The sequence below is a fragment of the Nycticebus coucang genome, chromosome 9, assembly GCF_027406575.1.
Source record: "Nycticebus coucang isolate mNycCou1 chromosome 9, mNycCou1.pri, whole genome shotgun sequence".
Lineage (NCBI taxonomy): Eukaryota > Metazoa > Chordata > Mammalia > Primates > Lorisidae > Nycticebus > Nycticebus coucang.
Genome location: NC_069788.1, coordinates 13818826 through 13836735, shown reverse-complemented (window position 1 = coordinate 13836735; position 17910 = coordinate 13818826). Strand labels below are relative to the sequence as shown.

The window sequence follows — 17910 nt, the reverse complement described above, 5'->3', positions numbered from 1 at the left end:
TGATTTATCTGGGGAACTATCATATGCTATTCACCCTGAAATTCAGATTTGGGGACATTGCTTTTGGATCTAAGAGAGAGGAAATGATTATTTGAAATGGTGTAATTGACTATTAGAGAATGAATCTCATTGAAGTATACCAGTAAGTGTTCATGGTTGTAAACATCAAAAAATGATGATTAACTTAAATAGAAAAAATAATTACTGGAAGATTATCAGGTAGCTCACAGAATTGATGCAAAGGATGGAGAAACAGGTTTGGAATACGGAAACCAAAGGAAACTAGGTGAACAAAATCATAGCCAAGTTCTATGACCTCAAGAAGAGCTGGAAGACTATATATTCTACTGCCAGGGAAACCCCTGAAAACTGGATTTCAAATATTTATTTGCATCACTCCAGATTCAGAGTTGGACAAAACGTCCAGCTGACCAAGTTTAAGTCTTGGCCAATGTTCAAGCTGTCAGGCATCAAAGGCAGCAAATACTGTATATCTGACCCTCTCAAGCTTCCACAGTAAAAAATGGGACCATTTCTTCTGCCAAGATTCATGGAACATATGTGTTTGATAGCTTCAAATACAAAAATGTATCGAAGGTCTACAACAGTCCATTGTTTGTCTTTTCAGCATCTGCAAGCACCATTCTCTCCATATTTATACATCTAAATGCTTCCTCCTCACTAACCTTCACTCAGCTTCAAGTCCAGGATCTCAGTGTTAGGTCTTGGGGTTCTCTAGTTCTGCAATGATCTTGTCTCAATAGTTTGCAGCTCATAGACAAACTTGTGGCCAACCACCAACCCTATATACAAGATAGGAAAGAAAAGGAAATTATATAAACTTACGAGCCCGTGAAGAAGGAAATATGGCTAGGGCAATGCTTTGCAAGCATCCTTGGTGAGAATCTCTTGGGTTGTTTGTTAAAAATAACAAATTTTAGGCTCCCATTACAGATCAATGAATCAGAATTTCCAGGATACTGTGAAGGCAGCAGCATGTTTTATGCCCCAAACTTCTCTCTAATAAAGGACACCTATGCTAAATACAGTAGTTGGCCACACATTAAATAACCGAACACTAAAGCAAAAACGCGCAAAATCACCATGTGGCCCAGAGGCCACACACAGGTTAGCCGCTCCTGGGTGATTTCTCACCACCACCTATTTCCTATTTCTTTTGTGTTCAACCAGCTATCAGATTTCTTTGTCTAGCAGGTGACCCAAGGATCTGAGATGTGGGTGGTCTTGCTTCTATGGCTGCTTATATTATGCTTATATGTGGGTGGTCTTTCTTAAATGGCTGTTTGCTATTTACAATTCAACATGGTATTTAAAAACATATATGCAAAAACATGGTATTGTGAGGAGGTATTTTAGCAAATCTCCTGAGTTCTAGAGAAACTCCAACTCCCTTTCCCCTATGGTCATCAGTGCCAGTCACTCCAACTACCACCATCATCACTTTTTCTAATCTAGATAAACGAGTTAAAAATGACCAGGTGGCAATTCCAACTTCCAGCTTAAACAAAAATTGTTGTATCCTCTTACAGAAGCACTCCTCTGGGTACAAAACTGCTACATCAACAGAACCTGGAATCATTGAGATGGATGGCAAGAGTAGTGAAGGGTCTGAGATGTTACCCCACTTGCAGACTAACAGGCTTGTGTGCTTCAGTTTCAGGGATGCTGATGGGATACTCCTGGGTAACAGACAAATGGCTTTATTATAGCAAAGTAGCAGCCAGAGTATCAACATATTTGCAGCAGTCCCTGGAGCCCAAATCAAATTCCCACAGTATGATGCAGAGGGCTGATGACACTTGTACATATGGTGGGTAGTGTTACAGGAGAAGAATCCAGGATCAAGCAGTTTCTCAGCAAGCAGCAAACAAATCAGTCTCTCTAAGGGTAGGAGGAACAGCAGTTAAATAGGAGTAATGCTATGATTGCCTTGTCCTATTTAGGTCCCTATATGACCATCTATAAAAATGCTCAGTGTCAGGAGATGGTGATACTTGCAGTCTGTCACACTTGAAAATAGGATACAGGGATGCTCAGAGCCCATGGCAGATTGTCTGTCTCTATATAATGGAAAGCAAAATATATTTTACACTAGGATATCAGATGTAATAGTGTGGTGTCGATCTCTTTTCTACTCTTTGGACTTGTTATTCTGTCAACAAAAGAGATTCCACTGAACACTCTTAACACTTTCACAGCATATGGCAAATCCTTCAGGATAGTATCCCTAAGTATGTTTTCTCAACTTTACAAACAACCTTCAGTAACACTGTCCAGGCTCAGTTCCTGTAGCTCAGCGGCTAGAACGCCAGCCACATACACCTGGGCTGGCAGGTTAAAACCCGGCCCGAGCCTGCTAAATGACAGCAACATAAAAATGACAACTACAGCAAAAAAAATATGGTACTGTGAGGAGGGGCCATTGTGGCAAGTGCCTGTAGTCCCAGCTACTCGGGAGCTGAGGCAAGAAAATCGCTTAAGCCCAAGAGTCAGGTTGCTGTGAGCTGGGACACCATGGCACTCTACCGAGGGTGACATAATAAGACTGTCTCAAAAAAATGAAAAAAAAAAAAACAAAACACTGTCCTACACTCTTTAAAACCAGTTGCTCCTGTATGATGGGATGTAAGATAAAATGGGTGAATTCTGCAGCATCAGTTCCTTGCTTTACTTCTTCACAGGAAAAGGAGTTCTTTGGTAAGAAGTAACATGGGATGTTGCAGAAGGTGTGTGGAGTGTAATGTATTCAGTGAGTCCACGGGTGAAGTATGTAAAAGAAGCATTAATCCAAACCCAGAATAATGGTCTATTCCTATAACAAATTGCTACCTCCTTCATGATAGGATTTCATCGTACTCAGACCTGCCATCTAGGCTACCTAATATTGTATCAGAGAACTAAGTTGGTCACACAGCTGGCAAGTAGTGGTGCTGACCAGTCGTGGTAGGGAAAAGACCATTTTAAAAATACATAAATGGGGCGGTGCCTGTGGCTCAAGGAGTAGAGCGCCGGTCCCGTATGCCAGAGGTGGCGGGTTCAAACCTAGCCCCGGCCAAAAACCACAAAAAAAAAAAAAAATACATGTTGGACGGCACGTATGGCTCAGTGGGTAGGGTGCGGGTCCCATATACCGAGGGTAGTGGGTTCGAACCCAGCCCCGGCCAAACCACAACAAAAAATGGCTGGGCATTGTGGCGGGAACCTGTAGTGCCGGCTACTCGGGAGGCTGAGGCAAGAGAATCACCTAAGCTGTGAGCTGTGATGCCACGGCACTCTACCGAGGGCAATAAATTGGCCCTTTGCACTCTACCTAGTGGCAATAAAGAAAAACAAAAAGTACGTACATGTTTCCATTCTTGTCATTATCACTACTTTGTTAGTGGGTCCACTGAGCAAACACAGCTGTGATAGGGGAAGGAGGCTAACTTAAGTCCACAATGTCCGTCACTGTAGTAGGCAGCCCTCGTGTAATCTCCCTTTGATGGTGAGCTGGACCTAAAGACAGAAAAATGGTGGAATGTCTCTGCTGAGATCACAAAAAGATTGGGGCTTCCATCCTGAGTAATCTTTCTTGCTCTTTGGTTCATTCATTCTGTGGAAAGCCAGCTGCTATGCTGTGAGAGGGCTTTTGGAGATGCCCACTTAGCAAGGAACTGAGGAAGGTTTCCAGTCCAAAAGTCCACAAAGAACCAAATACTGCAGTAATCATCTGAGTGAGTTTGGAAGCAAATCTTCTCCTAGCTGTGCCTTCATTAGAGACTGGAACTCCAGCCAATAGTTTGGGCACCCTCACTGAAGACCTAGAGCCAGAGGCTCTCTGGCTGCCAGATTCCTGACCAAGAAAAGCTGTGGGAGAATAATTATTTATTGTCTTAAACCACTATATTTTGGTATAATGTGTTAGGCAGTAATAGATAACTTATCTGATTAAGAGCTCTTCTGCAATGCGAGCCTTTTTTTTTTTTTTTTTTTTTTTTTGGAGCATCAAGGGGACCCAAATGTTCTTACACTTTGGGGCCATTTTGAGGGTTCCTATTCCAAAGAACTATTCAAAAACTTTTCTATTCCCAGTCCTTGGCCACTTGACTAAACAGTCACTGCCCATGAAATGAGGTAGACCTTTATTGCAAGCCATTTCTCTTTCTAGACAAAGTATGCAAGATAAACTAAGTTCTGCCCTCTGGGAAGAATTTTTTTTCCTTCTGCTCTTCCTTGAGGGCCCCTGTTAAATGCGATTCTAAACTGATGAAGTAGTCTATCGCCAGTTGAATCAGTTTACTGAGCTAGAATTCAGCTTTGAGTTTTTTCCTTACTCTACTAAGATTACAAAGGAATTCATCCTTAAGTTCTAGATATAAGGGTCAAAAGCATGATCTTAGAAGTGTGAGCTACCTGCTGATGAAAATTGCTGGGGTTTTGTCCCTGGCAGCCCTGCTCTGAATATCCATCCTCTTACTGAAAGGACTTATCTAGAGGTCCAGATAACTCTCAGTTCTGATGAGAAACTCAGATTGCATAGCCACCTGATGTCATCTGGTCAGAAACCACCAAGACCCAATAGCTAGTCAGAAACCTTTCTGAAGAAAATAAATCCAAAAATTCTAGAGGCCTTCACTGTGATTTCTGTAAAGACGTCCACAAGTATCCTGATCTGCCACGTACACTCTGAAAACCCAGGGCCCACTGGCAGAGCTCCGTGCAGGGCAGCCTGGCCCAGAAGGACAGCCTTCTCTGGCTCTCCACCCCATTCACAAACGTCACCTTCAGGTCTTCTGGCTACGGGGCCAAAACTTATGGATTAGGAACTTATTGGACATGGAGAGATTTAAAATAGAAAATAGAAAGAAGATGAAGTAAAAGAAGCATCTTACATGAGTGGAAGATAAAAAAAAAAGCGCTCAATCTTCTTTTACTACAAAGATGATTCCAGGAGACCTTTGGGGTTTGAAAGGTATAAACACAATTATTTCCTCATCTACTTAGCCATGACTTTGGGTTTTAATCAACGCAGTGTTTAGGGTAGTTTGGGTCGTTCTCGGTGAGACAGCTGAGCCACTTCCGCTCTCCTTTTCAGCTGCAGTCTGGGGCCAGCAACCAGATTCCTAGAGCGGTCTATGGAGGCCCCGCCCTGGAGGGCCCCCGGGAGCCCCGCCCCGCCCCGCCCCGCCCCTGGAGCCCCGCCCCGGGAGCCTAGCCCCGCCCACTGGAGCCCAGCCCCACCCGCTGACGGCCTGCTCCTCCTCCCGCCCCTCTGCGCCTGCGGGAATGCTGGAGCGTCGGCGCCATGTCCTCATCGAGTCTCCCGGGGTTGCTTAGCCGCGCCTTGGCCACGGCACCGACAACAAGTAAGGCGCCCGGCCCGGGGGCCAACGTCCCGCAGGCCGGGTGTTGCGAGAAGTGCTTCCCACGGAAAAAGCCGCGTGTATCCCTGACATTTGGAGGCCCTGGGGCTGCCGCGCCCTGACCCTGGGCAGTCCCTGCACCGCACCGGTTCTCAGGGGTGGGACTAGAGCCGGGAGGGCGCCGAGGCCCTTCCCTCCCGGACGTCCGCCTCTTTCCGGCCTCTGCTCTTGGCCTAGGAGGACGGAGGACGTTCAGGACTGTTTGTCCGGGGGCTCCGAGAGGGACGCTGCGCTCGTGCCCCTGAGAAACATGTAAAATAAGACCCACTGGGAAGGGCGTCGTTCTTTTGCTTATTTATTTACATCAGAAAGGGTTTGTGACAGTTGACAGTATGAAAAGAATATTGGAAAGGGCAGAAGTGGGCCCAAAGGCCAGTAAGTATAACAAAATCAGGAATGGTTAGAAAAGCAAGCCTGTTGTTAGTACAAACCATTTCTTAATCCATTTTAGATTAATTTTTCATAGAAATTTTTCTCCAGTTGTTAAAGTTAGTAACTAATGGAATAACTAACCATAACTTTAGTTTATAATATCCACAGACGTGTATGAATTGAAAAGGGTGTTACTGCTTTTATAGTAAATGGCCCCAGATTTCTATACAATTTTTATTTTCCTTTGTGCATTTTCCCCCTGTACAAACATATTACTTGTAAAAGTCTAAATGGTCCAGCATTGAGTAGTATAGAACCTGAAAGCCCCACATTATTCAACCCCCAGGGTAATAACTTTAAAATTTGTTGTATTCATTCAACATTCCTTTTTAATTAATTTTAAACACTTAACGGTTAAGTATTTGATACCAAAAATATATACATGAAGCAGAAGCAACATCTGTGAACTTACTGTCCAATTTTAGAAATAGACTATTTCCGTGGCCAAGGAGCTCCGTGTGTGCTGCCCGCTGATGCAATTGTGTAACTGTTTTTGATCTTCCCAGAAATGGCTTCATATCATTCATTTCTATTTATTTTGTTTGTTTTCAGCTAACACTGTTCTGAGAATGATCTACATTGACATAAGAGGTTGTTATTTATCTGCGTGACTAGATGATATATTTCCCATTTTAAAATTTTCTTTAAATATATTATTTTGTATTCTGAATTCAATATATGAAGGCTTTGTAGTCTAGGCCCACTGTCTGATTGTTCGTTTATTCTGCTGACTTTTGTTTGTGATGGCCTGTTTCCTTGAACTTTTTTGGGATTCTCTTGGTGAGACTTCCACAAGACATGGTAGAGAGAGTAAGTCTCTTCTCCGAGGATTTTCTTCTGTCTTTACCAGGTGTCTGGGAGCACTTTAGACTTGGGTCCACTTTATAGTAAGATGCTCCCTTTGGGCGGGGGGTTTGGACCAGACAAATACTGTGTGTTCAGACCTAAACACAGTTGTAGTCAGCCAGTGACTTCAGAATCTCAGAAGGGCTTTGTTTTGTGTGTCTCCATTCAGAACCAAGGTTGAAATGGACACTTTTCCTTCCCTACCTGTTCTCTTCTGAAACTGAAGTTTTCTTCTAGTTTTTTGTTCTTTGGTCCAGTCACATGAGTAACACCTGGGAGCTTGATAAAAATGAAGAAATCACAAGCCCCACTCAGAATTACTTAGAATCTGCTTTTCAACGAGATCCTGGTCCCCATGGTAGTTTGTTGCACATTTTAAATCTTTTGGTTCACTTTCTTTTCTCAGTGTGTGAGCCTCCCTGAGTCCTGGCCTCTCTCATAGGCTTTCTGGTCTTGCCTAGTCTTAAGAGACTTGTCATCTCCCCGCTGGTCTGTAACCCAAGCCAGCAAAGACACAAGATGAGTAGCAGCTTCGGTTTAAATGTTGCCTCACTGGACTGCTTTTTCAGTTTATCACTATTTATTTTCTTAAAAATTATTTCTCTGATTTATAAGTGTTTTTTTGCCTTTTTAAATATTGTATTGCTGTAGGACACTGGTTCTCAACCTTCCTAATGCCGCGGCCCTTTAATACAGTTCCTCATGTTGTGGTGACCCCCAACCATAAAATTATTTTCGTTGCTACTTCATAACTGTAATTTTGCTACTGTTATGAATCGTACTGTAAATATCTGATATGCAGGATGTATTTAGGCGACTTGTGTGAAAGGGTCGTGCAACCCCCAAAGGGGTCGCGACCCATAGGTTGGGAACCGCTGCATAGGGTTTTGGCATGTCTGATTTGTCAGATTACCACAAACAGGAGTTCTGAGTTTGTTGTTTTTTATGTGTATGTATCGTTCACTCTTTTGCTTTTATTATTTCTTCTTTTAGAAGGTCAATGCAGGTGTAAGCACAACTCTAAATAGGCTTTGGATAAGGGCAAACCATGCCTCAAAGTAGAAGACCTGGGCTTTTTGGTGGTTATTTACTTATGTTCTTGAATGGTGGCTTTTATTTTAAATGAATGATTTCCTCTGTAGTTGAAATAGAAGTGAGCTGATAAGCAAAATGTAATACTAACTTTAATGTAGTTATTACTACTGAACATCTATTTGATGGGCAGAATTAGCAGCAATGGTTCTTGGGCTCACCTTCACCTGTCTACTCAACCTTCTTATCAGATACACACTCTTCTTTCTTGTCTGCCTCTGAAGCTGCTTGTTCTGTGCCTCATCACCCTCGACCCCTGCCGGGCTGATGTGCAAGCAGGTGTCCCAAGCTGTAAAGCCACTAGGTACCGAGGAGTTGGAGTCTTATCTTTTGTACAGAAACAAGGGGAATCCTCTTCCCCCACATTATGTCATACTGTTACCTCACCACAAAAATAGTTCTTTTTAGGTCTCAGAGTCCCTTGAGAAAACTGTTGTTCCAGCTTTCTCTTATAACCATTCTTTCTACAGCTGCGGTCTTTCAGAAGTGCATGAGTCTAGCCTGGGGGACCTATTTCTCAAACTTTCATTTTGCTACTCTTTTTCTTTCCCCAAGATATGCCCGTGTTGCTGATCTTCACCAAAAACTCCTATGCAAATTGCCTTCTGCAACCATAGTTAGGCTCAACTTACTGATGCACTCGTGGTGTGCATCTATACGAACGCATGTTCATTTCTCTTACCTAGTTGTGTGCGTCTATGTGTGCAGGCCATATCTTGCCATGCGTAATGCACTCCTGTGTATAATGTGCACCCACATTTTTGGCCCAAACTTTCAGGAAAAAAAAACTTTCATTTTATTTATTTATTTATTTATTATTTTTTTTTTTTTTTGCAGTTTTTGGATAGGGCCGGGTTTGATCCCACCACCTCTGGTATATGGGGCTGGCGCCCTACTCCTTTGAGCCACAAGTGCCACCCTCATTTTAATTTCTTAATTCAAATTTATATTTATTTATATTTAGGTGCTTGTTTTTTGTATTATAAAGGAATCCAGAATTTATTTTTAACATGGTACAAGAAATTTTATGTAACAAATAATTACAAAACACAAAAACAAATTCAGGGTACAACAAGCAATGACAAACAACAAGCTGACTAACATATTCCAGGGCGTTATTTTGCATATGGTGTCATTATTGCTCTCTAGAGTTACAATTTAATGCATAAATATAAATAAAAGAGTAAAAACATTTATATAGAAGCAGAATTAATACTACATATATATAACATGGATCCTAACTGTTTTCCTTCAAAAACTTGCCAAAAAGTACACATGCATGGCATAATACGGGGGGTTGTGGCTATGTCTATAGCTACTTTTAATGTTTTGACGCATGGTATTTTGACATTAATGGTTTATATATGTTTCTACCATTTGATAATGGTTAACTAACTTATTTCATAGCTCTTCTTTTCAAACTGGTTGTCCCCCAGGAAGGGAAATGGCTATCTGAAAGATGGGGCAGAGGGAAGAATTTCCACTATATGTCCTTTGAACCTTTTGAACTTTGATAAAATGTGAACATGTAAACTAAAAACAAATTATTAAATATTTAAAGTAGAATAAATTTACAACTCCTATTTTTCTATCTGCACTCTGCTAGGATCACCCCTTCTATTTCATTCTTTGAGGAAAACAAGTTCTTCTCCAGGAGAAAAGTCGGAACTCATCAAACAATCACTGAAGAAGCCAAAGTTACCAGAAGGTCGTTTTGATGCACCCGAAGATTCCCACTTTGAGAAGGAACCACTAGAAAGTGAGCATAGTAAGACTTCTCCCTCAAGTACCACAGAAAGTGTTTTAGTTGAAGAGAAAATAAATGTTATTTTTGCTTATAATTCCTTATTAACAACAGTGAGTAAAATCATCATTTTTCCGTACTTATAATTAATATGAATAAGTTTATTTTTTCTTTTTTAAGAGAGAGGGTCTTGTTCTGTCACGCAGGCTGGAATACAGAGGGGCAATCACAGTTTGCTGCAGTCTCAAACTTTTGGGCTCCAGTGATCCTCTCACATCAGCCTCTGTAGTAGCTGGGACTACAGGTGCATGCCACCGCACTGGGCCATTTTTAAAAAGTATTTTGTAGAGACAGGGTCTCACTTTGTTGCACAGGCTGGTCCTCAAGCAATACCTCCGGCCTTGGCTTCCCAAGGTTGTGGGTTTACAGGTTCCCACACGCAGCCATGAAGTTTCTAAGCCTCTGATTGTGTTTGATTTATTTATTATACCTCATTATTCACATGACAAAATATGTAAGTGGGGACCTTCTTTGATACAAATAACAGAAACCTACTTGGGTAAACTTAAGCATAAGAAAGGAGTCCAAGGATAAAAAAACTGGAAAAAAACAAAACCTTGAGAATAAACAGGATATGGAAGCCAGGATACTCTTCCCTGTGTGTCTTGTCTGTGGTCACTTTTCTTCATCATTTTTGTCTCCAAACTGGCTTCTCAGTCCACTGGGCAAAAAATAAGTGCATCTAGCAGCTATTCAGTTCAAGAGAGCAGCTAAGCTGAGAATAGGATTTTTTACTTCTAATTCCAAATTCCTTAAGAAGAAAGCTCATTGGTCAAGTTTAGATCAGATGTCTCCAGCTGAATCAATCTGAGTGACCCAATCTGGGTGGGTCACATATGAAGGTGGTTGTCCTCACTCTAACCCCGTGGTTAGAGACAGAGAAGGGGAAGTTCTGAGACTAAAGAGACTGGGGAGGGGGTAATAGACTAAACATTATTTTGTATTCAGTATATATAAAACTTGGCTCTTATGCCTTAAAGCTCATTTTAAAGGTACTACTTTATTTTATTCTATACCTTTCTCTACCTTTGAATTATAGAACTTATGCAAATATTAGTTAGCTAAAAAAATAAAATCTTGGGCGGCGCCTGTGGCTCAGTGAGTAGGGCGCCGGTCCCATATGCCGGAGGTGGCGGGTTCAAACCCAGCCCCGGCCAAAAACCAAAAAAATAATAAATAAATAAAATAAAATAAAATCTTAAACATCATAAATGTAAGCATCCCACTGTGAGCCCTTGACCAGGCGTTGTCTGACTTGTCCATTGGAATGAGAGTGAACCCATCTGTGCAGTGGAGCATCCTAGGCAAGAAGGTATCAGTAGAGGATACAGGGGCTGTGTCTGAAACTTTTTCTAGAATATAATCTTTTAATTGTTGGCTCATTTAGTTTTCAATTTATAGTACTTCACCAAGCGCAATCTGATAACCACACCAAACAGCCAAGATGATGGAGACTTTTACGAGGTTGTCACAATCTGAAAGCAAAATTTTTCTTCAGTGACTTTTAGCTAAACAGAAAAATCAGAGGGAAAATATTTCCTTAAAACATCATCCAAGATTAAATTAGGTATCTTCAGGAAGCTGAGAGAGGAGGCTTATTTGAACCCAGGGATTTGAGGTTGCAGTGAGCTATGATGATGCCAAAAAAAAAATTAGGTATCTTGAGATGGAGAGGACCTGGACCACCTGTCTGGGCCCAGTGTCATCACAAAGGTCCTCATAAGAGGGAAGCAAGAGGGTCAAGAGATTAGAAGATACTGTATCGTTCCACTTCAGGATAGAAGAAGGGTTGTGGGGAGTTAGCAAATGTGTGTACGTCCAGGAGCAGTCTCTAAGAGATGGAAAAGGCAGAGCAACAAATTTTCACCTCGAGCCTCCAGAAGGGACACAGCTCTCCTGACATTTTTCTTTAGCCCAGGGAGACCCATGTCAGATTTCTGACCTCTAGAACTGTAAGAAAAAAAATTTGCATCATTTTAACTACAAAAAGAAAAAAAAACCCACATACACAAGAATTAAACAGCAAGCTCAGAAATAAACTCTCACACATACGGTCAATTAGTTCTTGACCTGGGTGCCAAAACCATTCAATAGAGAAAGGACAGTCTTTTCAATAAGTGATACTGGGAAAACTGGTTATCGACATTCAGATTAAAAAGTTGGACATTTACCTTACTATACACAAAAAACTAACTCAAAATGTATCAAAGATGTAAACTTAAGAACTAAAACTATAAAACTCCTAGAAGAAAGTTTCAGGGCGAATCTCCGTGTTCTCTCATGCATATGACACCAAAGGCACAGGCAACAACAACAGAAAATAAATAAACGGACTTCATCAAAACTGGGAACCTTTTTGTATCAGAGGACATTATCCAGAAAGCAAAAGGACAGCCTATAGAATGGTAGAAAATGTTTGTAAATCATATGTTGACAGCACTTAATATTCAGAACTCCTGCAACTTGGCAAAAAAAAAAATGTCCAATTTAAAAATGGCAAAGGACTTGAATAGATACTCCTCCAAAGAAGATATACAAATGACTGATGAACACATGACAAAATGCTTAGCATCATTAATCCTTAGGGAAATGCAAATCGAAACTATAATGGGTTTAACCAAAAAACTGGAAAAGTGATGTCAAGAGTGTGGAAAAATTGGACCACTCATGATGCATTTCTGATGAGAAAGTAAAATGACATAGCCTCTGTGAAAAACAGTTTGGCCATTCTTCAAAAAGTCAAACCTAGAATTACCGTATGACCCAGCAATTTCACTCCCAGGTTTCTATCTAAAAGACTTGAAAGCAGGGACTTTATCAGGTATCTGTGTACCCATGTACATGACATTTGTCACCATAGCCAAAAGGTGGGAACAGTCCAAGTGTTCATCATGAACTGAGTGGATGAACAAAACGTGGCACTCAGATCCGTGCAGTGGAGTACTATTCAGTCATAACAAGCAATGGGATTTGACTATGTTGCACCATGGAGGAGCCTTGGAAACATTATGCTTAGTGAAATAAGCTGGACACAGAAGGACAAGTGTTGTATGACTCCACTTATGTGAGGTACCAGAGTAGGCAAACTCGTAGAGACGGAGAGTGGAATAGAGGTTATGGGGCGGGGGGAGGTTACTATTTAATGGGTACACGGTTCATTGTGGGGATGATGAAAAAGTTTTATGTATAGATAGTGGGTATGGTTCCACAAAATTGTGAATGTATTTAATGCCACCAAATTGTATACTTAACAAATGGTTAAAATTATAAGTATTGTTAGATATGTTTCACCACAATAAAGAATAAAGAAGACAAACACATTTCTAAAGCTAATTGTCTATTTGATGTGATGGTAGGCATCTTAATTTTTGAACCACTCAAGTTTTTGTTAAACCTACCATCCCTTAGAAACTGCTCTGGTAGACATCACCAAATCCAGCATATAGCTTTTCAGTTCTCATTATATGGACAATCTACAACCCTTGACAGTGTTAACTAGTGATTCTGGAAATCTTCTGTTGACTGAATGTGAAAATTGTATCCTAAAGTGGTTTCTCAAACTCAGGAAATACAATCATATGTATAATTTATTTAAAGCCTGTATAGTAACCTGGTCAGTAATATTTAGCCTGCGATGCAACCTCACCTTTGTAATTGACCATAATGCTTTTCTTAGCTTCTTTGACTGCTTTGCTTACATTTTCTGTTTTCCTTAGAATTTCCAGATGATATTAATCCAGTTACCAAAGAAAAAGGTGGACCCAGGGGCCCAGAACCTACACGATACGGAGATTGGGAACGAAAGGGCCGTTGTATTGATTTTTAAGTCATGTATTCTTTAATTGAAGTATGATTATTATTATTATTTTATTAAATCATAGCTGTGTACATTAATGCAGTCGTAGGGTACAATGTGCTGGTTTTATATACAATTTGGAATATTTTCATCAAACTGTTTAACATAGTCTTCCTGGCATTTTCTTAGTTACTGTGTTAAGACATTTGTATTCTACATTTACTAAGTTTCACATGTACCCTTGTAAGATGCACCCTAGGTGTGGTCCCACCAATTACCCTCCCTCCACCCATCCTTCCCTTACCCTGACCTTCCCTTTCCCCTTACATTTAGTCATGTAATTTCCATAATGTGTTTAAAAATATATCTGATGGCTTTAGATAAAAATATGCTGCCATAAATTAGGAAAGGGTAAATATTTTTACATTAGCACCTAGTATCTTTAAATTTATTGCAGCATGTAAAGATGATTCAAGCTGTAAACTTTTACTTCATTGTTTTTTTTTCAGTTTAATCAGTTTCTTGTAAAAGGTACATGTAAATAAAATATTTTTAAATGATTATGTTACTGTGTAGTAGTGGCTTTTTAAATGTGAGTTGAAAAAGGCATTGTAGTTTGAGAAGGACACAGTAACAGCAATTTTTTTTTTTTAGCCAGATTACTTGGGTTTAAATCCTGACTTGACTTTCGGTAACTTTTCTGTGCTTCAGTGTTCGTGTGTATAAATTGGAGATAATAATAGTTGATAAGTTTAAATGATAAATAATATATGTATTAGCATTTTTCAGAAAAACAGAACCAATAGGATAGATGTAGATAGATAGAGGTAGATTGATTGATTATGAGGAGTTAGCTCAAGTAATTCTTGAGGCTGAGAAATCCCATGATCTGTCATCTGCAAACTAGAAACTCAGGACAGGCAGTGGTGTGGTTTAGTCCTGTCAAGGGGAGCCAATGACATGAATGAAACCAGCCCAAAGGCAAAAGAGGATTAAATGAAATGTCCCTGCAGGAGCACTGAGGCTGGAAAAAAGAGGTGAATTCCTCCTACCTTTGACCTATTCAGGCCCTCACTGACTTGGATGATTCCCAACTGCATTGGGGAGGACCATCTGCTTTACTGAGTCTACCCATTCAAACATTAATCGCATCCAGAAACTGTGTTTAACTTGGGTACCCCATTGTCTATTCAAACAGACACATAAAATTAACCATCCCACCATATGAGCCGCTTGAATCTCTCAGTAAGCATTAGCTATCCTTAAATTATGAGTCAGGCTCTCCAGGTCTCCAGGCCTCCTGGGGAGAAAACTAAAAACTGAAATTTGAAATACTTGAGTTGAAATTATTTATATAACTAGCACATTAAAAATCAGTAATTGAAAAAACAGATTATTTAAATGAATAACCTAAAATATGTTTGTTTGTGGAACATAAAATTAAGGTGGGTGTCCTGTCCTGGTTTACACAGTTATCTTTGCTGAAATTTAAGTTGAAATTTAATCCCCAGAGTGGCCATATTGAGAGGTGGAGCCTTTGAGAGATTGCTTCCCCACCTCACTGTTCAGGATGCTGGGTAGGGAAGTTGAAAGAGATTATTCTCCATCTTTAAGGTTTAATGTGTACCCCTCTGGGTTTCTGACTTGGTAAGGGCCAAGTCCTTTTCTTTCTTACTTTTCCCTTTCGGAATGGGAATGTGTGTCCTGTGGCTGTCTCACCATTGTATCTTGCAAATAGGTAACTTGTTTGTATGGGCTAGTAGAAGAGACTTTGGACTTTTGAGTTAGTGCTGGAACGAATTAAGACTTTGGAGGTAGAGGATGGAATTAATGTATTCGTAAGTAAGAAGGACATTAGTTTTGGAGGCCCAGAAGCAGAATGCTGTGGTTTGAATGTTTGTCCCTCTGAAACTTATGTGAAAACTTAATTCCCATGTAACAGTAATTTAATGGAGTGGAAAATCCAGCCGCATTTCCTAGGTGGGGCCTTTGGTAGATGAGGTCATGGGGTGGAACCTTAGTGACTTTGTAAAAGGAGAAAGACCTGAGCCTGCAGGCCTGGCCCCTTGCCACATGTGCCCTGTGTCTCAGGACCCTACAGAGGGCCCTCCGCCACCACCCACAGCAAGAAGAGCCTCACCAGATGCAGCCCCTCAGCCTCTGACTTCTTGGCCTCCAGAGTAATAATAAATTTTGTTTCTTTATAAATTACTGAGTTGCAGGTTTCTTTTATAAGCAACAGAAAACAGACTAAGTATGTATGGAGGGGAAACATGAGGAAAATGGGATAGAATGGGTGATCTTAGTTTTGATGGCTCAAAAGCTTCTGTCCTGTTGTCTTTTGATAACTGGGTCAGGAAACGTCAGGTCTAGTTTACAGATGTGGAATGAAGGAAGGAAGGAACTGCTGGGTCTTAGGGCCTCCTTTGCTACGTGTCCTCAGGCCTCACTCTGCTGCCAACGTTGGGCCTTCAGGCCCCAGGCTACACTTGAGCTTCTTAGGAAAAAAGGGTTTTTAGAACCTAAACACAGAGTGAAGTAGTAGTTTAATAACTGTGTGATAGGAATTATTAGTGCAATATTATTTGAGAAGATTGTGGGGAGACTCATTTTAGAGGTTGAAAGTTATTTTCTCCAGAAACCAACTGGTGTGCTATTTGGAGCTAATCATTTGATTCTTATATCCATTTTCTCCTTAGTCATTTGTTCTTCTATTTGCAGTCCTGAGTATGCTGCTAAGTAATAACCAAGTATTCTATAATATGGGCAACTTACAGTTAGCCCAAATCAGCAAAGGGTTTTACTAAGTTAACATTACCAAAAAGTAGGTTAAATGTTTTTATTGTATGCTTTCGCTTGTGTTCTACATGATATGTGATGAAATGACATTTGTATACTTCAGAAGCTAATGTAAAATACATAACAACCATATTCTATTGAGATCCTTAACCTCTGCTCATAGTAACATGTTTCATGACAGTTAGCAAATACGGAAGTAAAACGGAGTAGCATGAGATTATTTATGGTCTGAATATCAAACATTAATGAACTCGAAGAGTATCAATTTGATACCTGCAAAAGATGACATGGCAGCCATCAAAACGCATTGACCACATCTCCTCCTATGTGAAGCAGGAGTTAATTGAGAACCCCAGAGGCTACCCTATGGGATCTACCACTGTGTTCCTGCTGTTCCCCACCAAGGAATTAGTATGGCAGGGCTATTAGTGCTGGCCCACTCCTCTGATGGGCAACATTAGCTCAACAACTCCCCTTTCACCTGCCCAGAATTTTCCTAGCACCATGCTACTGTCTAAGACTCCTGTCACCCAATGCTTCTTTCCTATACTCTCCCCTTCATAGGAGTCAGACCCTGCCTACTCCTCTCCTTTAAAATTCACAGCTATCTCCCCTAATAAATCTTTTTCAGACTTAATACCATCATGCTGTTTCTTAGAGAACCCTAATTAACATGGATAATTTCAAAAGAATTTATAGAGAGGTTTTCAGAAAAGGTCACACAAAGCTTGTGACTTTTTCTAGTATAATCATAGTTTAAATACTTCAATTTTACATTGCTTGGGGGATTTCTGGGAAATTACATGTTGATCTTTTATGTACAAGGTTCATACCATGGAGCATTGTATATATCGGGTGTTTTGATTGATAAGTTATGTCCAGCATTTTTTTCTTACTTGGATGTAAGTCACTGGGACCTACTCTGAGTCAAAATAATATTACTTTAATAATTACAAAATAATATTACAAAATAATATTACTGAGTAATAATAATATTACTTATTATTAAGCTTGTAAGAGCAAGCCTAAAGCCATATTCTGCTAATAAATTGCAAATATTCATTGGATGACTGAATAGTTTACAGTGTGAAAACTTCATAACAGCAACTGTTAATGATACATCAGCAATTCAAAGGACAATTTCAAAGCAGGACAGTAACTTTTGTAAGTACAGGATAAAAATGGTGATGGGGAATTAATCAGTGCTGATTGATCAATTAGAAGGAAGGTAAAATGAAGAGTGCCTGATGAGTTCATCCGTTCATTAAGTTGATTCATTCGTTGGGGTCAGTTATCTGTGTACTGGGTATTCTGCTAAGCTCTTTATATTTGGTGATGAATGAAACAACCCCTGTCATGATAAAGGCTGGTGTGTTGGATTTGCACCTGTGAACAGTTCCAGATGACAAGTTACCGAAGACTAAATGACCAGACCCAGAAGACTTCCTAAGTTTGATGAGACTGTCAGTTTCGGGCTTTCAGTACTAGATGACTCTTCAAAGACCTTCAGTTTCACCTTGAAAATCTAAACTGATTCTGAGTGATATTTATTAATAAATAGTCTATAAGCAAACATGTTCTGACTTTGCCTCAGATAAGCCTCCATAGACATTGATCAAAAAGTTGTGGAATGAGCAGAGTGATGTGATTAAGATTCCTGGGTTTATAAAGATTCCTTAAGCCATTGCTAGTCCAAGAGCATTTCTGGTGGACATCCT

At 40.3% G+C, this 17910-nt stretch overlaps 1 protein-coding gene across 3 annotated transcripts; it reads left to right on the top strand.

Moving 5' to 3' along the window:
* Positions 1-5248: 5248 nt before the first annotated feature.
* SDHAF4 (succinate dehydrogenase complex assembly factor 4) lies at positions 5249-13734 on the top strand. Of its 3 annotated transcripts, XM_053603204.1 has the most exons (4): positions 5382-5675; positions 6408-6446; positions 9400-9561; positions 13314-13734. In XM_053603204.1, exons 2-4 carry the CDS (start codon positions 6425-6427, stop codon positions 13421-13423), a joined length of 294 nt encoding a protein of 97 aa, XP_053459179.1. In that variant the 5' UTR covers positions 5382-5675; positions 6408-6424; the 3' UTR covers positions 13424-13734. The 3 variants fall into 3 exon arrangements, with proteins under 3 accessions (XP_053459177.1, XP_053459179.1, XP_053459178.1); XM_053603202.1 differs by lacking the exons at positions 5382-5675; positions 6408-6446 and adding an exon at positions 5249-5366 and having other exon boundaries at positions 9400-9552; XM_053603203.1 differs by lacking the exons at positions 5382-5675; positions 6408-6446 and adding an exon at positions 5682-5798.
* The last annotated feature ends 4176 nt before the right edge of the window (positions 13735-17910 follow it).

Excerpts from the sequence above, each read along its gene's own strand:
- SDHAF4 (XM_053603202.1), top strand. The coding sequence starts at position 5,306 with ATGTCCTCATCGAGTCTCCCGGGGTTGCTTAGCCGCGCCTTGGCCACG. Across the intron at positions 5,367-9,399 it reads GGCCACGGCACCGACAACAA|GATCACCCCTTCTATTTCAT; the intron begins GTAAGGCGCCCG and ends GCACTCTGCTAG. Across the intron at positions 9,553-13,313 it reads TGAGAAGGAACCACTAGAAA|AATTTCCAGATGATATTAAT; the intron begins GTGAGCATAGTA and ends TGTTTTCCTTAG.